The 25,695-nt window shown below is 47.7% G+C and overlaps 1 protein-coding gene across 2 annotated transcripts in view; it reads right to left on the reverse strand.

Moving 5' to 3' along the window:
- TTBK2 (tau tubulin kinase 2) overlaps nucleotides 1-25,695 on the reverse strand; it is a 154,759-nt gene that overhangs the window by 30,164 nt on the left and 98,900 nt on the right. For both annotated transcript variants that reach the window (XM_038741272.1, XM_038741273.1), the window contains exons 9-10: nucleotides 18,661-18,786; nucleotides 4,057-4,214 (exon numbers count right to left, since the gene is read on the reverse strand). In XM_038741272.1, the coding sequence (XP_038597200.1) occupies nucleotides 4,057-4,214; nucleotides 18,661-18,786 (284 nt within the window). The remainder of the gene's footprint in view (nucleotides 1-4,056; nucleotides 4,215-18,660; nucleotides 18,787-25,695) is intronic.

Here is a 25,695-nt window from a genome sequence, read left to right on the forward strand (position 1 = left end):
AGGACATCTCCATCTGGATGCCTGCCCGCCACCTAAAGCTCAACATGTCGAAGACTGAATTCCTTGTCTTCCCTCCCAAACCCTGCCCTCTCCCTGACTTTCCCATCACTGTTGACGGCACTACCATCCTTCCCGTCTCACAAGCCCGCAAACTTGGTGTCATCCTCGACTCCGCTCTCTCATTCACCCCTCACATCCAAGCCGTCACCAAAACCTGCCGGTCTCAGCTCCGCAACATTGCCAAGATCCGCCCTTTCCTCTCCATCCACACCGCTACCCTTCTCGTTCAAGCTCTCATCCCATCTGGACTACTGCATCAGCCTTCTCTCTGATCGCCCATCCTCGTGTCTCTCCCCACTTCAATCCCTACTTCATGCTGCTGCCCGGATTGTCTTTGTCCAGAAATGCTCTGGGCATGTTACTCCCCTCCTCAAAAATCTCCAGTGGCTACCAATCAACCTACGCATCAGGCAGAAACTCCTCACCCTCGGCTTCAAGGCTGTCCCTCACCTCGCCCCCTTCTACCTCCCCTCCCTTCTCTCCTTCTCCAGCCCAGCCCGCACCCTCCGCTCCTCTGCCGCTAACCTCCTCACCGTACCTCGTTCTCGCCCGTCCCACCGTCGACCCCCAGCCCACTTCATCCCCCTGGCCTGGAATGCCCTCCCTCCCCACATCGGCCAATCTGGCTCTCTTCCTCCCTTCAAGGCCCTACTGAGAGCTCACCTCCTCCAGGAGGCCTTCCCAGACTGAGCCCCTTCCTTCCTCGCCCCCCTTGTCCCCCTCTCCATCCCCCCCATCTTACCTCCTTCCCTTCCCCACAGCACCTGTTTATATGTATATGTTTGTACATATTTGTTACTCTATTTATTTATTTATTTTACTTGTACATATCTATTCTATTTATTTTATTTTGTTAGTATGTTTGGTTTTGTTCTCTGTCTCCCCCTTTTAGACTGTGAGCCCACTGTTGGGTAGGGACTGTCTCTATATGTTGCCAACTTGGACTTCCCAAGCGCTTAGTACAGTGCTCTGCACACAGTAAGCGCTCAATAAATACGATTGATGATGATGATGATCTAGCAGCTTTTCTGCTGCCCACGGTTTTCTTCTCTAACTCCCGCGTAGAGTATGGTGACCTATTCAAAACCAATCAAATCCTAATCAGTTCATCAATTAATTCCTCTTTTACAGATGAGGTAACTGAGGCCCAGAGAATAATAATAATAATAATGATGGCGTTAATTAAGCGCTTACTACGTGCAAAGCACTGTTCTAAGCGCTAGGGAGGTTACAAGGTGAGCAGGTTGTCCCACAGGGGGATCACAGTCTTCATCCCCATTTTACAGAGGAGGGAACTGAGGCCCAGAGAAGTGAAGTGACTTGCCCAAGGTCACACAGCAGACAAGTGGCAGGGCCAGGATTAGAACCCGGACTCTTCCAGATCTTTAGAGTTCCTCTAGAGATGCTCTGTGCTTCCCTTCTGGCTGCAACATTCCCTCTGGGACTTCCTTTTCCGGAGTCCCGCTGCTAGCTGAGAGGACGTATGCTAGCAGAGAGGCAGGCAACTGTGTGCATTCACACTTGATGGTGTGTGTCTGGAGGTGTGAAATGATTTTCCCACGGTTATTTTCAATATTAAATCCTGAGAGAAAACAACATTGTGGCAACTCTACGTTGTGCTGCAAACACACTTGGAATCAGCAGAGAATTTGGCAAACTGCAAATTCAGCCCATATGCGGTAACCTCCAGGATTCAGTTTCTTTTCTTGCGACCGTTTCCAAATGCCAAAAAGGTAACTGAAATCCTCTAATCAAATCTGGCGTGGCTGATCTCGCTAACTCTCCATTATACGTTCATTACGAACAGGGCGTCCTGGAGATCAAGTGACTCATTCACGCGCCTTTTCACTGCTGGTTTGGGTACCCATTTGGGAAAACAACCATCCTTGGACTTCTCATCCAAAGTCAGTGATCCCCCCCCACCCAAGGGGCACATCCTGATGAGCCCAGCAGCAGAAGTCATCTAAGGTCTCCTAGCAACAGATGGGAGATTTGAATCCCAGGAGAATTCAGAGGATCAGCCCCGTAAGAGGAAATCTGCAGACTCCTTTCCTCACCAGGCCTCCAGACCAAGTATTTCTAGTTTACATCTACTTTGGCTCTCACGTTCAAATAACTACCACTGCATGCTAGTTGGATTTTCAACCCTGCAAAATCATGACGGAGAAGTTCAACACCTGTGAGCTTCCCCACCACCTTCTTTCATCATCTGATCTTGTGGCGGCCCAGCGGTCACGGGTTCAAATCCCGGCTCCACCAACTGTCAGCTGGGTGACTTTGGGCCAGTCATTTCACTTCTCTGGGCCTCGGTGACCTCATCTGTAAAATGGCGATTGACCGTAAGCCCCCCGTGGGGACACCTGATCACCTTGCATCCCTCCAGAACAGTGCTTTGCATGTAGTAAGCGCTGAATAAATGCCATCATCATCATTATTATTATTATTAGGTACTGATATTTTATCAAACAGCCTCGGGACAAACTCCCATCTTGGTTCTTAATTCTCACCACTTTCTGCTAGTACTGAAGACGCCTTCTCTCCCCCTGGCATCAGTTTGCCTACTTTTCATTCATTCAGTCGTATTTATTGAGCACTTACTGTGCACTGTAGAGGGGAAATGTGCCCCGGAGCTGGCAGACAACACTGCTTTTCCCCACGGCAGCATTTATTCCCAAACGGACTTGGGCATTTTTCCCCCCCAGTTTCCCTCTCCATTTCCCCAGCAACCGTAAGGGTGGAAAGCAATAGAAGGGAGAGGGAATCCTGATTGGTGAGAAAAAGGGGAGTGAAGACAAAGTGGAAGAAATAGAGGAGCGCATCCAGAAGATCTGGCAGAATTAGGATGGGCAGAAAAAAAAACAACCCCAAATAATCTGGTCTGACAAAGTTTTACACATTAGACCTCTTACTCAGTTATGCCTGTGCAGCTTTTGTGACCCCATTTACCAGTATCGTGGCGATAGCGATATCGATCAGTTGAGGGTCTTCTAGACTGTGAGCCCACTGTTGGGTAGGGACCGTCTCTATATGTTGCCAACTTGTACTTCCCAAGCGCTTAGTACAGTGCTCTGCACACAGTAGGCGCTCAATAAATACGATTGAATGAATGAATTGAATGCTTACTACGTGCAGAGCGCTGTACTAAGTGCTTGGGCGCTAAAGCGGTTCCCTCAGTGGGGACAGCAACGGCAAGTCACGGGAACTTTAGAAAGAAATGGTGTGCTGAGCCCGTTGTCGGGTAGGGACCGTCTCTATATGTTGCTGACTTGTACTTTCCAAGCGCTTAGTACAGTGCTCTGCACGCAGTAAGCGCTCAATAAATACGACTGAATGAAGGAATGAATGATGGGAGGCCTGGACAGATCTCTCCCTCACTTCCTTGCTGCTCCGCTCTAAAGCCCTTGGTCTTGCCTACTGATTAGCCAGAAATTCTAGGCCTATCCATCAACACTTATTCCCCGTTAATACTGTATTATACTGCTCAATCAATCCTGTAAAAAAAAAATGTATCTGTTATGTCTCCGCTCCTCGAGGGGAGGGAAGACATGTCTCGCTTCTAACGTTGCCGACCTGTACTTCCCAAGCGCTTAGTACAGTGCTCTGCACACAGTAGTGCTTGATAACTACATGGAAAGAGCATGGGCTTTGGAGTCAGAGGTCATGGGTTCAAATCCCGGCTCCGCCAACTGTCAGCTGGGTGACTTTGGGCAGGTCGCTTCACTTCTCTGGGCCTCAGTTCCCTCATCTGGAAAATGGGGATGAAGACTGGGAGCCCCCCCATGGGGCAACCTGATCACCTTGTAACCTCCCCAGCATTTAGAACAGTTCTTTGCACATAGTAAGTGCTTAATAAATACCATTGTTATTATTATTATTATTGAATGTACAGAGATAAGCATTCGGGAATACCACCGATCGGCTGCTCATTCTCCGTGGGGACCTCCGGCCGGGAAGATTCAGTTCGACGCCGGGGCTGTTTTGGCCGTTCAGACCTACCCAATCGCAGCAGGTGTTAGGCGGGTGTGTAGCTGAGGAGTTGTGGAAGTGGTGGTTGTCGTCAGGGAGCCGTCAGTGCCGCTCTTCTCCCAGTCAAACGGATCGCTTTCAATCACTCCGAAGGTCTTGATGCTGTTGTCGAACACGGACGTGAGGAGCTGAACCCACAAAAAACCCCCCAAAAACTCAATAAGCCAAAAATCAATGGGGAATATTTCTGTCCTATGGAAGGGAAAGAGAACAATATACAGAGAAGCAGCGTGGCTCGGTGGAAAGAGCCCGGGCTTTGGAGTCAGAGGTCGTGGGTTCATATCCCGGCTCTGCCAATTGTCAGCTGGGTGACTTTGGGAGTCAGAGGTCATGGGTTCTAATCCCGGTTCCGCCATTTGCCAGCTGTGTGACTTTGGGCAAGTCACTTCATTTCTCTGGGCCTCAGTTCCCTCAACTGTAAAATGGGGATTAAGACTGTGAGCCCCTCATGGGACAACCTGATCACCTTGTATCCTCCCCAGTGCTTAGAACAGTGCTTTGCACATAGTAAACGCTTAACAAATGCCATTATTATTATTATTATTACTTGGAAGATATTCCCTTTATATGAAGAAGGTCAACAGGGCTGGTCCCTGACGTTCTTCTTTGTACAGTAAACGGTTCGGTTACTTGGTTAAATTACTACATCCTGATATTCTCCTGCAGAGAGGGTCTAACCGAGCTCTCTCAAGTCCGAAGACAACTGTCATCACGGTGGTCAGGAATCGTTATCGTAAGAACGCTGCTGCCCAAAATCCAGATAGCAAGCCGACCTCGTCCATCTCTGCTTTATGCTCTGCCTTCCACCCGGTCCTACTGACTCTCGCCAACTGTCTCAGGTATTTAACTCTCTCCTCAAACGCCCCCAATCCGCTGTGTTCCCATCTCTGGCCCCTAATCACCTGGCCACGTGCTTAGTGAGAAAATTGAAACCATCGGGAGGAACCTCTCTAAAATCTCCCCGGCTCCTCTACGGTCCCTCCTTCCACCCGCCCCTTTTGACTCTCACATCTTTCTCAGTGGTATCTCAAGGGATGATCTCCCGCCTCCTCTCCAATTCTACCCCCTTCCACCTGTAACTCCAACCCAATCCCGCTGCACTTTATCAAAAGGCTCGCCTCCTCCCTCCTTCCCTCTCCGGTCACCATCGTCAATGGTTCACTCTCCAATGGCTTCTTCACCACTGCTCTCAAACCCGCTGTACGTACCCCCATACTAAAAAGACCCCACGACCCCTTCCAGTTAACGTCTCATCTCCAGTTAACGTCCCACCTCCATCCTACCATTCCTCTCCAAACTCCTTGAGCAAGTTGCCGACACGTGCTAACTCCGCTTCCTCTCCTCCCAGTCTCTCCATGGCCTCCGCCAGTCTGGTTTCTGCCTCCTTCGCTCTACAGAAACGGCCCTCTCAAAGATATCTCCAGAGAAACAGCAGGGCCTGGCGGGAAGAGCACGCGCTTGGGAGTCGGAGGACGTGAGGTCTAATTCCGACTCTGCCTCTTGTCTGCTGTGTGGCCTTGGGAAAGGCACTTACCTTCTCTGTGCCTCAGTTACCTCATCTGTAAAATGGGGATTAAAACCGTGAGCCTGACGTGGGACGACCTGATGACCTCGTATCTACGCCAGCGCTTAGAACGGTGCTTGGCAGACGAAAGCACTTAACAAATACCATTATTATTATTACTATTATCTCCTTGCCAAACCCAATGGCATCGACTCCATCCTGATCTTTCTCAATTTATCAGCTACTTTCGTGCACCTAGCTTTATTTTATTTATTTTGATGACTTGACACCTGTCCACATGTTTTGTTTTGTTGCCTGTCTCCCCCTTCTAGCCTGTGAGCCCGTTGTTGGGTAGGGACCGTCTCTATATGTTGCCGACTTGTACTTCCCAAGCGCTTAGTACAGTGCTCTGCACACAGTAAGCGCTCAATAAATACGACTGAATGAATGAATGAATAAATGAGACTGTTGACCACCCCCTTCTCCTGGAAACATTAGCCAAACATGGCTTCACTGACACTGTCCTCCCCTGGATCTCTTATCTCTCCGGCTGTTCGTTCTCAGCCTCTCTGTGGGCTCCTCCTCTGCTTCCCACCCCCTATCAGGCGTCCCATCAATTCTCCATCTACACCCACTCCATTGGAAAACTCATCTGCTCCTATGACCACAACTGCTGCCTCTCTGCGGATGATTCCCAAATCTCCATCCCCAGCCCTGATCTCTCTCCCTCTCTGTGGTCTTAAATTTCCCTTCAAGACATCTCCATTTGGCTATCCGCCCGTCACCTCAAACTTGACATGTCCAAAACAGAGCTCCTTATGATAATAATAAATAACGGTGGCATTTAAGTGCTTACTATGCGCCAAGCACTGTTCTAAGCACGGGGTAGATACAAGGTAATTAGGATGTCCCGTGTGTGGGGCTCACAGTCTTAATCCCCAGAGGAGGTAACTGAGGCACAAGAGAAGTTAAATGACTTGCCCAAAGCCACACGATCGATGAGTGGTGGGGCTGGGATCGGAATCCACGACCTCTGACTCTGCCAACACTGCAGATCCTTCCTGTCTCACAAGCCTGTAACCCTGGAGTTACCCTTGACTCCACTCTCTTGTTGCCTGTCTCCCCCTTCTAGACCGTGAGCCCGTTGTTGGGAAGGCACCGTCTCTATATGTTGCCGACTTGAACTTCCCAAGCACTTAGTCCAGTGCTCTGCACACAGTAAGCGCTCAATAAATGCGATTGAATGAATGAACGAATGAACCTACAAATTCAATCTACCACTAAATCCTTTTGGTTCACCCTTCCCCATGTCGCTAAAATCCCCCCTTTCCTCTCCATTCAACCTGCCACCATATTAATCCAAGCAATTATCTTTTTCTGCCTCGATTAGTCCATCAGCCTTCCGGCTGACCTCTCTCTCCCCACTCCAGTCCACACTTCACTCTGTTGCCCGGATCGTTCTTCTAAAAAAACGTTCAGTTCGTGTCGCCCCACTCCTCAAGAACCTCCAGTAGTTGCCCATCCACTTCTGCATCACACAGAAACTCCTTACCATCATGGCTTTAAAGCACTCAATAATAATTATAATTATAATGATGGCATTTATTAAGCGCTTACTATGTGCTTAATGTGCTGAGGAGGTTACCAGGTGATCCGGTTGTCCCACGGGGGCTCATGGTCTTAATCCCCATTTTCCAGATGAGGTCACTGAGGCCCAGAGAAGTGAAGCGATTTGCCCAAAGTCACCCAGCTGACGAGTGGCGGAGCCGGGATTTGAACCCATGACCTCTGACTCCAAAGCCCGGGCTCTTTCCACTGAGCCACGCTGCTTCTCTAATCGCCTTGCCCCCTCCTACCTCACCTCGCTACTCTTCTAGCAGTGTCGCCCGATGGTTAGAGCACAGGCCTGAGAGTCAGAAGGATCTGGGCTCTAATCCCAGCTCTGCCACTTTGTCGGCTGTGTGACCTTAGGCAAGTCACTTCACTTTCCGTTATTCAGTTCTCTCATCTGGAAAATGGGGATTAAAACCACGGTCCCATGTGAGGGAGGGACTGTGTCCAGCCTGATTAGCTTGGATCTGCCCCAGCAATTAACAAATACCACATTATTACGATTGCTTTTATTCATTCATTCATTCATTCAATCTTATTTATTGAGCGCTTACTGTGTGCACAGCACTGTACTAAGCGCTTGGGAAGTCCAAGTTGGTAACATACAGAGACGGTCCCTACCCAATAGTGGGCTCACGGTCTAGAAGGGGAAGACAGACAACAAAACAACACATATTAACAAAATAAACTTCTACTTCTACAACCCAGCCTGCACAGTTTGCTCCGCTACTGCCAACCTACTCACTGTATCTTGATTTCATCTATTTCGCCGCCATCCCCTCGCCCTGGTCGTGCCTCCGGCCTGGAATGCCCCCCGCCCCGGCCCCCATTCCCTTTTCATACTCGACAATTCCTCTCCCCCGCCTTTCAAAGCCTTATTGAAGGCACATTCATTCATTCAATCATATTTATTGAGCGCTTACTGTGTGCACAGCACCGCACTAAACGCTTGGGAAGTACAAGATGGCAACATATAGAGACGGTCCCACATCTCCTCCAAGAGACCTTCCTTGACTAAACCCTCACTTCCTCTTTTCCCACTCCCTTCTCCGGCTCCCTTTATTTACCACCACACCAAATCCAGCCCCACGGCATTTACGTACACATCCGTAGTTTATTCATTTATATTAAAGACTGTATCCCCCTCTAGACTGTATACACACTGTGGACATGGAATGTGTCTGTTATACTGCTACGTTATACTCTCTCGAGCGCTTAGTACAGTGTTCTGCACACCGTAAGTGCTCAGTAAATATGACTGATTGATTGACTTTTTGGCCCATCTAATTTCCTGCTTGCACCAGTTCCGCCACTCTTTATGGGCACTGCTTTTCTCCTCACTTTGTTGGGTTTTTTTGTTTTTCATAGGATGACTTTTCCTTTCCAATGATCTCTTTTCTCCTACCTATGCAGAGCTTCCACTTGATCCTCTCCTTCTCTGCTTGACTGTGATTGTTTCTTGTTTGTTTGGGGCAAATTCATTCATTCAATCGTATTTATTGAGCGCTTACTGTGTGCAGAGCACTGTACTAAGCGCTTGGGAAGTACAAGTTGGCAACATATAGAGATGGTCCCTAACCAACAGCAGGCTCACAGTCTGGAAGGGGGACACAGACAACGAAACAAGACATATTAACAAAATAAATAGAATAAATATGTACAAGTAAAATAGAGTAATAGATATGTACGAACATATATATATATATTCATTCATTCAATCGTATGTTTTACTTAGGCTCTATGAAGTATTTAAAAAGCCTCCAGGCCTTTCGTGTGTAACTTGGTTTTATAATTGCTCCTTTCAAATTGTTTCTAACTAAGGTTCACCTTTTTTTCTGAGTTCCAATTTTTACCACCAAATATTCCCCGTCAGCCACTTCGGCCGCCCACCCGGCATGAACAAGACCGCGTGGCTCAGTGGAAAGAGCCCGGGCTTTGGAGTCAGAGGTCATGGGTTCAAATCCCGGCTCCACCAATTGTCAGCTGGGTGACTTTGGGCAAGTCACTTCACTTCTCTGGGCCTCAGTTCCCTCATCTGCAAAATGGGGATGAAGACTGTGAGGCCCCCGCGGGACAACCTGTTCACTCTGTAACCTCCTCAGTGCTTAGAACAGTGCTTGGCACATAGTAAGCGCATAATAAATGCCATTATTATAATTATTAAATTTAATCAAACCCTGGTAACAGTACTGCGGAGTGATTCTCTCATATAAACCTCCTGTAAACTCTCCAAAATGAAATCCGGCATATTCATTCAATCGTATTTATTGAGCGCTTACTGTGTGCAGAGCACTGTACTAAGCGCTTGGGAAGTACAAGTTGGCGATATGTAGAGACGGTTCCTACCCAACAGCGGACATATCATCTTTCTCTTCTGATTTTATAAATAATTGTTCCAGATGTCACTCAGCTGGCTCAAAAATCGTATCCCTACTTCCACTGAGGTTTTTCAGCCAGTATTTGAAAGTATAATGGAGTTTCCTATTCGTTACGGCCTGGATTATAGCTTCTCCTAGCATGGCTCAGTGGAAAGAGCCCGGGCTTTGGAGTCAGAGGTCACGGGTTCAAGTCCCAGCTCCGCCAGTTGTCAGCTCTGTGACTTTGGGCAAGTCACTTCACTTCTCTGGGCCTCAGTGACCTCCTCTGTAAAATGGGGATGAAAACTGCGAGCCCTACGTGGGACAACCTGATCACCTTGTATCCGAACAGTGCTTTGCACATAGTAAGCGCTTAACAAATACCATCATTATTATTATTATTATTAATCAACCGATGGTATTTATCGAGCCCTGTGTGCAGAACTCTATACTACGTGCTTACATGAGTACAGTACGATAGAGTTGGTTGTTATGATCCCTGCCATTATCCCTGTCATTGCTCTCTCCCCCTTCTGGACTGTGAGCCCACTGTTGGGTAGGGACCGTTTCTATATGTTGCCAACTTGGACTTCCCAAGCGCTTAGTCCAGTGCTCTGCACACAGTAAGCGCTCAATAAATACGATTGAATGAATGAATGAATTAAGAAGATAGCAATCCGGCTGTGAGAGATGGATATTAAAATAAATTAAAGCTAGGGGAAGTGGCAGATTGTAAGGACACGTACACAGAGGCTGTAAAATCGAAGTACTTAAGGGGTACAGACCAGAGTGTGTATGTGACGTAAAAGGCTGGGCGAATGAGGACGTGAGGGTCTCATGGAGAAGACGTGATTTTAGTACGGCTTTGGCCACGGGGAGGGAGACAGTTTGTAGGATGTGAAGGGGGAGGGAGTCCCAGGCCAGAGGGAAGATGTGAACATGGGGTTGGCAGCGGGACAAGCAAAATCAAGGTACAGTGAAACCCTAGAGGTGTAAAGTGTTTGGGCTGGGTTGTAGAAGGAGATTAGCGAGGTGAGGTAATAATAATAATAATAGAATTTATTAAGCACTTACTATGTGCAAAGCACTGTTCTAAGTGCTGGGGAGGTTACAAAGCAATCAGTTTGTCCCACAGGGGACTCCCGATCTTCACCCCCATTTTCCAGATGAGGTCACTGAGGCCCAGAGAAGTGAAGTGACTTACCCCAAGTCACCCAGCTGACAATCGGCGGAGCCGGGGTTTGAACCCACGACCTCCGACTCCAAAGCCCGGGCTCTTTCCACTGAGCCACGTGGCTTCCCTGAGGTAGGAGAGGCTCACTGTGGGCAGGAAATGTGTCTGTCTGCTGTTGTGTTGTATTCTCCCAAGAGCTTAGTACGGTGCTTTGCACACAGTAAACACTTGGAGCAAAATAGTTTTTAGGCCACACCATTTAGTCCCAGGCCCATGCTCTGTCCAATCGGATACGCTATTTCTCAAGTAGCATTTCCTCCTGCCTTCAGGACATATTCCTTCATTCATTCAGTCGCATTTACGGAGCGCTTACTGTGTGCAGAGCACTGTACTAAGCGCTTGGGAAGTACAAGTCGGCATCATATAGAGACGGTCCCTACCCAACAACGGGCACACAGTCTAGAAGGGGGAGACAGACAACAAAACAAAATATGTAATAATGATGGTATTTGCTAAGCGTGTACTATGTGCAAAGCACTGTTGTAAGCACTGGGGAGATACAAGGTGATCAGGTTGTCCCACGGGGAGCTCCCAGTCTTTTAATCCCCATTTTCCAGATGAGGGAACTGAGGCCCAGAGACACAGCTGACAATTGGCGGAGCCGGGATTCATTCATTCATTCATTCAATCGTATTTATGGAGCGCTTACTGTGTGCAGAGCACTGTACTAAGCGCTTGGGAAATCCAAGTAGGCAACATATAGAGACAGTCCCTACCCAACAGCGGGCTCACAGTCTAGAAGGGGGAGACAGACAACAAAATAAAACATATTAACAAAATAGAATATGTACAAGTAAAATAAATAGAGTAATAAATATGTACAAACATATATACATATATACAGGTATATATATACACACACACACGTGTATACATATATAAATGTCCCACATGGAACTCACCATCCCAATTTACCAATGAGGCAACTGAGGCCCAGAGAAGTGAAGTGATATGTCTAAGATTACACAAAAGGCAAGTGATGGAGCTGGGATTAATAATAATAATAATAATAATGATGATGGCATTTATTAAGCACTTACTATGTGCAAAGCATACACATATAAATGTCCCACATGGAACTCACCATCCCAATTTACCGATGAGGCAACTGAGGTCCAGAGAAGTGAAGTGACTTGTCTAAGATTACACAAAAGGCAAGTGATGGAGCTGGGATTAATAATAATAATAATAATAATAATAATGGCATTTATTAAGCACTTACTATGTGCAAAGCACCGTTCTAAGTGCTGGGAAGGTTACAATGTGATCAGGTTGTCCCAAGGGGGGCTCACAGTCTTCATCCCCATTTTCCAGATGAGGTAACTGAGGCTCAGAGAAATGAAGTGACTTGCCCAAAGCCACCCAGCTGACAAGTGGCGGAGCCGGGATTTGAAACCATGACCTCTAACTCAGGTCCTTCTGACTCCCACGCCTGGGCTCTATCCACTAGGCTGCAGCGCGTGTACAGAAGCTCAAGGAACAGAGATCGCAAGTTTCCCAAGGGAAGCTCAAGATAATCCCTATTTACTGGCAATGCAGATCTCCGAGCTGATAGGCTCGTCTTCACCCTGGCGCCTGGTACAAGAATAATAATAATAATAATAATAATAATAATAATAATAATAATAATAATAATAATGATAATAATGGCATTTGTTAAGTGCTTACTATGTGCAGAGCACTGTTCTAAGCACTGGATACCTGGCACATAGTAAGCGCTCAACCAACCAGTTTGAACCCAAAGCCCAGGCTCTTTCCACTGAGCCACGCCGCTTTTCTACACATCGCTTTCAAGAGGCCTTCCCCAACTAAGTCTTCATTTCCTCCTCCCCTATTCCCACCTGCCACCCCTGCACTTGTATCTGTACTCTTTATTTGAGCCCCTCCCATCCCTTAATATTTATACGGATGTCTCTATATGTTGCCAACTTGGACTTCCCAAGCGCTTAGGACAGTGCTCTGCACACAGTAAGCGCTCAATAAATATAATTGAATGAATGAATGAATGACTAGGCCACGCTGCTTCTCTGGACACAGTGGGTGTGGGAAGTTTTCAAGCTTCACTCTTTGGCCCAGTGAATTAGCACTTCATCAATCGTATTTATTGAGCGCTTACTATGTGCACAGCACTGTACTAAGCGCTTGGGAAGTACAAATTGGCAACATATAGAGACAGTCCCTACCCAACAGTGGGCTCACAGTCTAAAAGGGGGAGACAGAGAACAAAACCAAACATACTAACAAAATAAAATGAATAGAATAGATATGTACAAGTAAAATAAATAAATAAATAGAGTAATAAATATGTACAAACATATATACATATATACAGGTGCTGTGGGGAAGGGAAGGAGGTAAGATGGGGGGATGGAGAGGGGGACGAGGGGGAGAGGAAGGAAGGGGCTCAGTGTGGGAAGGCCTCCTGGAGGAGGTGAGCTCTCAGCAGGGCCTTGAAGGGAGGAAGAGAGCTAGCTTGGCGGATGGGCAGAGGGATTGGGGGCATTCCAGGCCCGGGGGACTTTCGTTGCTCTTCCCCGTTCGGCGTGAACGGCGCGTTCCTACAGAGGACCGTTCAGCTATCAGACGGGCCGATGCCGGAGACCAGTGCTCCCACCCCTCAGAAAACACAAACATACACTCGAGCTTCCGTGCCTCTGTGGCAACACGAGAGCAAAGAAAGCCTCCCCCCATCTGCCACCTCGCTTGTTTCTTGCTCCAGAATGGAGGAGGTTTCGGCCGCCTCCCGCAGTAGAGGAATGAGCCCGCTGTCGGGTAGGGACCGTCTCTGTATGTTGCCAACTTGTACTTCCCAAGCGCGTAGTCCAGTGCTCTGCACACGGTAAGCGCTCGATAAACACGATCGAATGAATAAGCAGAGCCCTGGAAACCACGGAGAAAAGGAAGAGCAGCAAGGGAGAGAACGAGGGTTGTTCCTTTAGCCCAGAGCAGATGCATGGAGCTGTATAGGGCAAGCGACAGGTGACTCTGCTGCCATAATAATAATAATAATGATGGCATTTATTAAGTGCTTACTATGTGCAAAGCACTGTTCTAAGCGCTGGGGAGGTTACAAGGTCATCAGGTTGTCCCACGGGGGGCTCACAGTCCTCACCCCCATTCTACAGATGAGGGAACAGGCACAGAGAAGCCGAGTGACCTGCCCAAAGTCACACAGCTGACAATTGGCAAAGCCGGGATTTGAACCCGTGAACTCCACTGAGCCATGCTGCTTGACACATTCTATTACTATTAGATCATTATTATGATCATTAACTATTATTATAATTATGATTGTATTATAACCATATAATTATAGATTACATATTGTATGATCATATTATATATTATTTATAATACAAAGTATATTATATATTGTTCTATATTTACATATATTACACAATATAATATGCAATATGATCTATAATTTTGATTATATCATGATAGTATGGTATAATATAATTCTAGATTATATATTGTATGATTATACAGTATATTATGTAATATAGTATATATTACATATATGATTATACAACATAATCTAGGATTATGATTATATTATAATTATATGATAGTGCAATTCTAGATTATAGCCTGTAAAATTATATAATATATGATATGTATGATGTATAATATATTATATAGTTGTTATAATATAATTATAATTATTGTGTTAATATATTGTATTATTATTGTTATTATTAGATCTATTATTATAGATCATGTCCCACAAGGGACCCCCAATCTTAATCCCCAATTTACAAGTGAGGTAACATTGGGCACAGACACTGTCATATTGGGCTGCCGGTTTCGACGTAGAATTGGCAGCCTGGCAGCAATGTATGCTCTTGTTTTCCTTCCTCCAACGGGTCTCAGAGGTGTCCAATCTGGACTTGCCAAAGCACAGGGAAGGAAGCAACACGCCGTCCCGGATAGAGCATGGATTTGGGAGTCAGAAGGTCAAGGGTTCTAATCCCAGCTCCGCCACCTGCGGCAACTCGCTTCACTTCTAGCGTCTCAGTTCCCTCGTCTGTAAAATGGGGATGGAGACGGTGAGCCCCATGCCTGTCCACATGTTTGGTTTTGTTGTCGGTCTCCCCCTTCTAGACGGAGAGCCCGCTGTTGGGTAGCGACCGTCCCTCTATGTTGCCAACATGGACTTCCCAAGCGCTTAGTCCAGTGCTCTGCACACAGTAAGCGCTCAGCAAGTGTGCCCGGACTTTCACTGAAACTGGATTGAAATGGGGTGAAAAGGATCTCTGGAAATTCAGTGGCAGATATCTGCCCAAATAAATAACCCTCCGTGAGTTTCTAGGAACTTTCTGCAAGACTGATATGGGCATCTCTGTTTGAATTGACACCTTTCTATGGTTGAAAGAGTATAAATATTTTCTGGAACAATTCATGTAGTGAACTAAAGCTAATTTAAATTTTCCCAAGTGGGCAGTACCACTGGCGTTTCGTGTGTTCTTAAGGGAGGATGAAATATGTTGGGATCGTGTTTTTATAACAATTGCAAATAAGGAATAGGCTCCTGGCCAAGATGGAGCTGTGGTATTTATTTTGTTCATGATGTGCATCTAGCTTTACTTCTATTTATTCTGAGGACTTGACACCTGTCCACATGTTTTGTTTTGTTGTCTGTCTCCCCCTTCTAGACTGTGAGCCCGTTGTTGGGTAGGGACCGTCTCTATATCAATCAATCAATCAATCAATCAATTGTATTTATTGAGCGCTTACTGTGTGCAGAGCACTGTACTAAGTGCTTGGGAAGTACAAGTATATGCTGCCAACCTGTACTTCCCAAGCACTTGGTACAGTGCTCTGCACACAGTAAGCACTCAATAAATACGATTAAATGAATGACACATCGACTGTCCCCAACCCAACTGGCTTGTATCCTCTCCAGCATTTAGTAATAATAATGATGGCATTTATTAAGCGCTTACTATATGCAAAGCCCTGTTCTAAGCACTGGAGAGGTTACAAGGTGATCAGGCTGTCCCACGGGGGGCTCACAGTCTTCGTCCCCATTTTCCAGATGAGGGAACTGAGGCCCAGAGAAGTGAAGTGACTCACCCAAAGTCACACAGCTGACAAGTAGAACCCACGGCCTCCGACTCCCAAGCCCGTGCTCTTTCCACTAAGGCACGCTGCATTTTGTACAGTGTTTTGTTCAGTACAGTGCTTGGCATATAGAAAGTGCTTAATAAACACCACTATTGTTATTCCTATTCCACCATTTTCTTTCCTGGGCTTCTGACATGATTGGAGAAGAGTTTTTTTTTTATTTGGTTTTTATCTTTCTTGCGCTCACCATTCCTATTTAATGAGCCGTTTAATCTGCCCTCTTCAGTTTCCTCGGGTGCCCCAAATGGTCTGCCACAGACCCCCATCCCCCGAGTTCTCCTATTTCTTCAAGTTCGCTTGGAGCATATTCCCATTTGGCAGCTGAGAAAACTGAGGCACAGAGAGGTTAAATGATCTGTCCAAGATCACACTACTACTACCCACGGCAGGGGCATGGCAGATCTGGGATCAAAACCACGGTCTCTTGACACCCAACCTCCTGATCCTTCCTCCAAGTCACACTGCCTTCCCAGATCACCCCGTAACAGATAAGGGCGAGGGTGAGAGTTGTCAGGGAATCAGATGGCCCACGGGGTGAAGCGGAAGGGAAAAAATGTAAACTTTTCCCCCCTAAATCTCTCTGGTTGAGGCTGTGTTATGGATTGGGGCCTTTAATGATGGCATTTATTATTCATTCATTCATTCATTCAATCGTATTTATTGAGCGCTTACTGTGTGCTGTACTAAGCACACTGTACTTACACAACACTTACGCACACTAAGTACTAAGAGCACTGTACTAAGCACTTGGGAAGTCCAAGTTGGCAGCACATAGAGACAGTCCCTACCCAACAGCGGGCTCACAGTCTAGAAGCGCTTACTATGTGCAAAGCACTGTTCTAAGCGCTGCGGAGGTTACGAGGTGATCAGGTTGTCTCACGGGGGGACTCCCAGTCTTAATCACCATTTTACAGATGAGGGAACTGAGGCCCAGACAAGTGAAGTGACTTGCTCAAAGTCACACAGCTGACAATTGGCGGAGCCGGGATTTGAACCCATGACCTCTGACTCCAAAGCCCGGGCTCTTTCCACTGAGCCATGCTGCTTCTAATGTCATCAAATCCAGGACTGTATAGTGAATTATAATTAGAAATCTTCGACGACCTATGTTCTTGTTACACTGACCACTATAAAACTACACCAGGCTAGTCCGTGTCCCTTTTAAGAGTTGAGACAAACAGTGTCACGCCAATAAAGTCAACAGATAAGATCGGAAAAAGGCTGGGGGAAGACATTGTTTCAAAATAGCTACTTATTATACTGGGCAGCGGGTTTGAGATCGAAAGAAGTCCACTGATGTGCTTTATCATCGGGCAACACTTACACGAATTCAGAAAGGCAGGCAAATTATGGCTTTTTTCTACATTGTTTTCTAATTGTTTCTAAGAAGGCCCTTTAACGTTCTTACAGCAAGACGCCCGTCGGCATCCTTGGGATTACTGCTCACTACGAGGACACCCAAAGCCCGCTGGCCCAATTTGGTTGAGAATCGCAGAACTTGGGATCCTCAGGCCGCACTTCAGCTCAGCCCAGGACCTCGATCAACAGGATATAATAATAATAATAATAATAATGATGATAGCATTTATTAAGCGCTTACTATGTGCAAAGCACTGTTCCAAGTGCTGCGGAGGTTACAAGGTGATCAGGTTGTCCCACGGGGGGGCTCACAGTCTTCATCCCCATTTTACAGATGAGGGAACTGAGGTCCAGAGAAGTTAAGTGACTTGCCCAAAGTCACACAGCTGACATGTGGTGGAGCCGGAATTTGAACCCGTGACCTCTGACTCCAAAGCCTGTGCTCTTTCCACTGAGCCACGCTGCTTTTGATTGGGCCGCATACTAAAAGCCCTGCCCTCCCAACGGATGACTCCCAAATCCCAGGTTCGGCCTGAATCTCAGCGTGAACGCAGAGCCGTTGTCTTGCGACCTCTCCTCAGAAAGGGACATGGCAAAACACGAATGGTATCAAAATTCAAACATTTTCGGAGAGGGTTCTGTAGAGCCAGTCAAGGTAGGACGGCGTGGCTCAGTGGAAAGAGCCCGGGCTGGGTCATGGGTTCAACTCCCGGCTCTGTGTGACTTTGGGCAAGTCGCTCCCTGTGCCTCAGTTCCCTCATCTGGAAAATGGGGATTAAGGCCGTGAGCCCCACGTGGGGCAACCTGATCACCTTGTATGCTCCCCAGCACTTAGAACAGTGCTTCGCACATAGTAAGCACTTCGTAAATGCCGCCATTATCGTTATTATTATTAGGACCCTTGGCTTAGACCCTGAGGGGGGCTGGGGGTTCAGCTCTGAATCAGACTGCTCTTGCAATCTCCGGGGCTTCTGCGGAAGCTCTGGGGAGGAGCCACCTGTGGAATTCCCTTTGGGTCAAAGTGATTTCGGATCTGGGAGACTGAGGACTGCAAAGAGGGACGAGAGTTTGGTAGGCCCGACTCTGGCGGTCTATTCTGCACCCTTCCTAAGAACGGCCCCAAAAGACCGAGAGAAAGCCTGCCCTACGGGAAAGAGAGAGGCCTGAAGATAGCGACTGTAATGTAGGGAAATCCTCATTTCTGAAAGACAACACTCTAGTCCTTCCCAAACAGGGGGAAAGGACGACTCGCATTCAGAGGAATCCGATCAAATGGTCCTCAAGAGGCATTCAGATAGCGCTGCCCAATCTTCATTAACAAGACCAGAGAAACATCCAAGCTGGAGATGGAGGAAGCCCGGGCACGGTCGGTAAATGCTTACCTGGTAATCGGGCTTTGTAAAATAATCTACTGAAGAGATATGATCCAAAAAGATGCTGAATTCTGGAGGGAGATGTTTCAACATGAGTAGATGATCGTACCTCTCCTTAATAGAGCCGACTTGTTCCTGGGTGGAAAAAAAGCCAAATAGAGGTCCAAGTTCAATTCTCTCTTCGAAACTACAAATCACCGGGTCACTTTTTAATAGTTTCAAGGAAAGTGTTCTGAGAATAGGGAAGTCTTCGAAAATAAAGCAAGCACCTAGCGCATATCGGCACTATTAATGTCAAATGACCTTCAAAAATAGCATCTCCTGAATTGATTTTCTAGTTCTATTACGATGGTATTTGGCCCACTGGAGTGCAATTAGGGTTTGGGATCATTGAATAATCCAGATGTCCAGCTGCCCCTGGATTAGAGCTAAAATATTCGCGTGAACGGGGAGACTAAGCGAAGACCCACCGAGATTATTCTGCGGGGTGGACAGACCGGCAGTAATCTTGAAAAACTGTCGGCAGTGAAGATTCGATAACAGACAATGATGCGTCTTTGAATCCCCTCGCATTTCTTACTCAACATTAAGACTTTAAATAAAAAAATAATAATAATGGCATTTTTTAAGCACTTACTATGTGCAAAGCACTGTTCTAAGCGCTGGGGAGGTTACAAGGTGATCACGGGGGGCTCACACTTTAGTCAAGTCACAACCTCTCACAACCTCTCAAGGTCTCACTTTCCCGTTGGTAAAATGGAAATAATAACATTAGCCCTTCCTCCCACCTCTGAGGATATTAGACTAGACTAGACTTAGACTATGAGCCTGCTGTTGGGTAGGGACCGTCTCTATATGTTGCCAACTTGTACTTCCCAAGCCCTTAGTACAGTGCACACAGTAAGCGCTCAATAAGTACGACTGAATGAATGAATGAACGATAACTACGATTTCCCGCTACGCTCTCTCCAGACAATCTCTCGACTCCAGGGTCAGAAGCTACGGCCCATCAAACTCTGTGCCCCTACGTCCCCTCCCTCTAATCGCCCCTTCCCTGTCCCTTCCCAGCGCTGTTCCAAACCCCCTCCCCCTGCGTTACCCCCCGTCAGCTCACACCCATCCAATTCCTCCCCAAACCTCAAGCCATTCCTTCTCCCTATTCCCTTCCCCTACCCAACATCCCTAGCCTAATGTGACCTGTGGAACGCCCGCTCCGCTTCCGGCAAACTCCCCTCATCCTCCACCTGTTCCTGTCCCAGTCACGGCTCCTCCGTGCCATCACTGCGACCCGGCTCCCCCCAGACGATGATGCCACCTCTCCCTTCGCTCTCTCCCACGGGGGCCTCATCTCCTTCAACTTCCCTTTATCCTCCACCTGTTCCTGTCCCAGTCACGGCTGCTCCGTGCCATCACTGCGACCCGGCTCTCCCCAGACGATGACACCACCTCTCCCTTCGCTCTCTCCCGGGGGGCCTCAACTCCTTCAAGTCCCCAAGACTCACTGGAAAACGGGGAGGCATTGGCCTGTTTCTTGCCCCCCAAAGCTGCTTTCACAACATCCTACCCCTTCCATTTCTCTCTTTCTCTTCCTCGGAAGCCTATACCAACCCTTTCAATCACGCACTCCAATTACTGGTCGTTGTCATCTACTGGCTCCCAAGCTGCACCTCCAATTCTCACCTTTTCTCACAGTCCTTCTCCCTCTCTCTCCTTGCATCCCCCCTCCAGCGCTTAGAACAGTGCTTGGCACATAGTAAGCGCTTAACAAATACCTTTGGAGTCAGAGGTCATGGCTCTGCCAATTGCCCGCTGTGTGACTCTGGGCAAGTCACTTCACTTATCAGGGCCTCAGTTCCCTCATCTGGAAAATGGGGATTAAGACTGTGAGCCCCACGAGGGACAACCTCATCACCCTGTTACCGTCCCAGCACTTAGAACGGTGCTTGGCACATAGTAAGCGCTTACAAAATGCCATCATTATTATTATTATTATTATTATTATTATTATTATCCTGATCTTCGGGGCCTTCGGTATCCAGGTATGTGCTCCGGATAACCTCCCAGTGTCCCGTTTCCTCTCACCCCAAGTGCAAAATGAACTTTAGACTGTGAGCCCACTGTTGGGTAGGGACCGTCTCTATATGTTGCCAACTTAGACTTCCCAAGCGCTTAGTACAGTGCTCTGCACACAGTAAGCGCTCAATAAATACGACTGAATGAATACTTTCACCTCCTTTACTGACCACGCCCAGGCCAGTTACTGTAACTGACTTTCAAGTCCCTCCTTAAAGTCTCAGTTCCCGCCTCCCACCCACCAATATCTTGCGCCCAATGACCTTGCCATCTGTTTCGTCGGCAAAGCCGAAACTCCCTGCACCTTCCCGGTGTCACCCCACTCTCATCTCCACATCCAATCTCATCCCTCGGAAGGGGATCAACCGGGAAGACCCCCGTACCCAAGGAGGCCGACACCGTGGCCAGGTTTGGCCTGAATCTCGGCACGTACGCAGGGCCGGGTCTTGGGACCTCTCCGCGGAAGGGATGTATCAAGACACAGGGGAACGTAAGCATTCATTCATTCATTCAATCAATCGTTTTTATTGAGCGCTTACTGTGTGCAGAGCACTGTACTAAGCGCTTGGGAAGTACAAGTTGGCAACATAAGCCAGCGTCCCCCTGTCTAGGTGCTCCCATTAAGCCACTGATAACCTACCCAGCTAATTTCACCTGATTAGGGAAGCAGCGTGGCTCAGTGGAAAGAGCCCAGGCTTTGGAGTCAGAGGTCATGGGTTTGAATCCCGGCTCCACCACATGTCTGCTGTGTGACCTTGGGCAAGTCTCTTAACTTCTCGGAGCCTCAGTTCCCTCACGTGTCAAATGGGGATGAAGACTGTGAGCCCCCCGTGGGACAACCTGATGACCTTGTATCCCCCCTAGTGCTTAGAACAGTGTTTTGCACAGAGTAAGCGCTTAATAAATGCCATCATTATTATCACCTTGTTTCTACCCCAGCGTTTAGAACAGTACTTGGCACATGCTCTGTGACTTGGGGCAAGTTACTTAGCTTCTCTGTGCCTCAGTTACCTCATCTGTAAAATGGGGATGAAAGACTAAAAACTAAGATTAAAGATTAAAGACTGTGAGCCCCACGTGGGACAACCTGATTACCTTGCATCTCCCCCGGCGCTTAGAACAGTCCTTGCACGTAGTAAGCGCTTAACAAATGCCGTCATTATCGTAAGCGCTTAACACGTACTATCTTCTAGCCTGTGAAACCGTTGTTGGGTAGGGACCATCTCTCTATGTTGCCGATTTGTACTTCCCAAGCGCTTAGTACAGGGCTCTGCACATGGTCAGTGCTCAATAAATACAACTGAATGACTGAACTTCTCACTGCTGGGAGGATGCACCACTATGACATAGGAGAAGGACAAATCCCCACAGTTGGCAGACCTCTCCTTGGATCAAGGACCGAGGATGGCCCCGACTGGGCATCAGTGTGCCACTCCGGTCCAATCAATCAATCAATCAATCGTATTTATTGAGCGCTTACTGTGTGCAGAGCACTGTACTAAGCGCTTGGGAAGTACAAGTTGGCAACACATAGAGACAGTCCCTACCCAACATGGGCTCACAGTGTAGAAGACAGAGGTCTCCGGCGGCAGGATGGGAGCTAGCTGGGGCCCGTCTCTCTAAATCTGCCTGCGTCAAGTCATGGCTGTCTGAATTGTCCTAAACATGCACTAGTAAAGATGTGCAGTGCCGCTGTTTTGCTCTCTGTGTAGCTTGTGCTATTCATTCATTCATTCAATCGTATTTAGTGAGCGCTTACTGTGTGCAGAGCACTGTACTAAGCGCTTGGGAAGTCCAAGTTGGTAACATATAGAGACGGTCCCTACCCAATAGCGGGCTCACAGTCTATGCTCGGTGGCGTCTGTGGAATACGAACCTGAGTTTGTCGTGGGTTCAAATCCCGGCTCCGCCACTTGTCAGCTGGGTGACCCTGGGCAAGTCACTTCACTTCTCTGGGCCTCAGTTCCCTTGTCTGGAAAATGGGACTGTGTGAAGACTGTGAGCCCCTCCATGGGACAACCTGATCACCCTGTAACCTCCCCAGTGCTTAGAACAGTGCTTGGCCCATAGTAAGCGCTTAATAAATGCCATCATTCGTGGCTCAGAGGAAAGAGCCCAGGCTTTGGAGTCAGAGGTCATGGTTTCAAATCCCGGCCCCGCCACTTGTCAGCTGGGTGACTTTGGGCAAGTCACTTAACTTCTCTGTGCCTCAGCTACCTCATCTGTAAAATGGAGATGAAGACCGTGAGCCCCCCTGGGACAACCTGATCACCTTGTAACCTCCCTAGTGCTTAGAACAGTGCTTGGCACATAGTAAGCGCTTAATAAATGCCATTGTTATTATTATTATTATTATTATTATTATTATTATTAACAAATGCCATCATCAATGGAACCCCCCAGAGTTGGGGGGGGGGGGGTTTGTACATATTTATTCTATTTATTTTATTTTGTTTTGTATTATGTTTTGTTTTGTTGTCTGTCTCTCCCTTCTAGACTGTGAGCCCACTGTCGGGTAGGGACCGTCTCTATATGCTGCCGACTTGGACCTCCCAAGCGCTTAGTACAGTGCTCTGCACACAATAAGCGCTCAATAACTACGATTGAATGAATGCATGAAATGAATGGTTCACTTCCCAACCACCTCTCTGCGATCTGCCTCTTTTCGAAACCTACTCCCTCCCCACAGCCTCTGACTTCATTCATTCAATCGTATTTATCGAGCGCTTACTGTGCGCAGAGCACTGTACTAAGTGCTTGGGAAGTCCAAGTCGACACACATAGAGACGGTCCCTACCCAACAGTGGGCTCCCAGTCTGGAAGACTGTCTAGAAGACAGACTAGAAGATTTGGCTCCTTTACGCCGCTCCCTTCTTCCCTCGCTCTCCAACGGCTTCTTGCCCTCTCCTATCCAAACTCCGAGGGGACCTAAAACACCCTCCTCCGAACCCTGTCCAGGTAACGCCCCATCTCCCTCCTACCATTCCTTTCCAAACTCTTCAGGTGAGTTTCCACGCGCTGACTCCTCTACTACTCCTCGACTCTCCTCTCAACCCCCGGCAATCTGGTTTCAGTCCACATCCACGCCACTGAAACCACCTTTCTACAATGTCACCGATGATCTCCTTATTGCCAGAGCCAACAGATTCTACTCCTCCTTAATCCCCCCAAACTTCCGATCGGCCTCGGACGCTAGAGACCAACCCCCCCTTCTTCTGGAGATGCTCTCTAACCTTGGTCTCGGGAAAACGGCTCCAATCGGGGTCTCCTCTTACCCCTCCGACTTGGTCTCTTTCGCAAGCTCCATTTACGCTCGCTTCTGGGAGGATTCGCCCGCCGTCACAGTTTCAACTACTTTCTCTACGGGGATGACGGCCAGATCTGATTCTCCGTCTCCACGATTTTGCATCTTTTTACGGTACGTAATAATAATAATAATAATAATAATGATGGCATTTATTAAGCGCTTACTATGTGCAAAGCACTGTTCTAAGTGCTGGAGAGGTTACAGGGTGATCAGGTTGTCCCCCCGGGGGGCTCACAGTCTTAATCCCCATTTTACAGAGGTAACTGAGGCCCAGAGAAGTGAAGTGACTTGCCCAAAGTCACCCAGCTGACAGGTGGAGGAGCCAGGATTTGAACCCACGACCTCTGACTCCAAAGCCCGGGCTCTTTCCACTGAGCCACGCTGCTTCTCTTGTGTTAGGTGTTTACTTCTGTGCCGAGTGCCGTCTTACGTGCTGGGGTAGATACAAGCTAATCTGACTGGACACAGTCCGTGTCTCCTACGGGGTTCACAGTCTTTATCCCCATTTTATAGATTAGGTAAACTGAGGCCCAGAGAAGATAAGTGACTTGCCCAAGGTCATGCTGCAGGGCTGGAATCAGAACCCAGGTGCCACTGTGTCCCAGGCCCATGCTCTGTCCGATAGGATATGCTATTTCTCAAGTAGCATTTCCTCCTGTCTTCGGGACATATCTATTAGGAACCTTGGTATTATCCTTGACTCCTCTCTCTCCTTCAACTAGCATATTCTAGAGAAGCAGCGTGGCTCCGTGGAAGGAGCCCGGGCTTTGGAGTCAGAGGTCGTGGGTTCAAATCCCGGCTCTGCCAACTGTCAGCTGTGTGACTCGGGGTGAGTCACTTCACTTCTCTGGGCCCCAGTTCCCTCATCTGGAAAATGGGGATTAAAACTGTGAGCCCCCCGTGGGACAACCTCATTCATTCATTCATTCATTCAATTGTATTTATTGAGCGCTTACTGTGTGCAGAGCACTGTACTAAGAGCTTGGGAAGTACAAGTTGGCAACATCTAGAGACGGTCCCTACCCAACAGCGGGCTCACAGTCTAGATGGGGGAGACTGACAACAAAACAAAACATATTCACAAAATAAAATAAATAGAATAAATATGTACAAATAAATAGAGTGGTAAATATGTACAAACATATATACATAAATGCAGGTGATGTGGGGAGGGGAAGGAGGTAAGACGGGGGGAGGGGGAGGGGGAGAAGGGGGAGAGGAAGGAGGGGGCTCAGTCTGGGAAGGCCTGATCACCTTGTAACCTCCCCTGCGCTTAGAACACTGCTTTGCACATAGTAAGCGCTTAACAAATACCATCATTAATTAATTAATTAATTAATTCTGCGCCTGTTTCCCCACTCATCAACACTCTTGACATCCACAGAAACTCTTTACCACCGCCCTGAAGGCACTACATCAGCTCTCCCCCTCCCATTTAACCTCCCTAATCATCTCCTACTATATCACAGCCTGTAAACTTCCCTCCTCTCAGCCCCAATCTACTCATCGTGCCCGGCCGGGTCCCTCCTCTCTCACCACCGACGTTTTGCTCACATCCCTCCTCTGGCTGGGAACTCCCTTCCTCCTTCGAATCCAAAAGACCACCGTCTGCCCATCTTCAAAGCCCTTCTAAAATCTCCTCCCCGAAACCCTCCCTTTTCTCC

This window comes from Tachyglossus aculeatus (genome assembly GCF_015852505.1).
Source record: "Tachyglossus aculeatus isolate mTacAcu1 chromosome 12 unlocalized genomic scaffold, mTacAcu1.pri SUPER_6_unloc_1, whole genome shotgun sequence".
Lineage (NCBI taxonomy): Eukaryota > Metazoa > Chordata > Mammalia > Monotremata > Tachyglossidae > Tachyglossus > Tachyglossus aculeatus.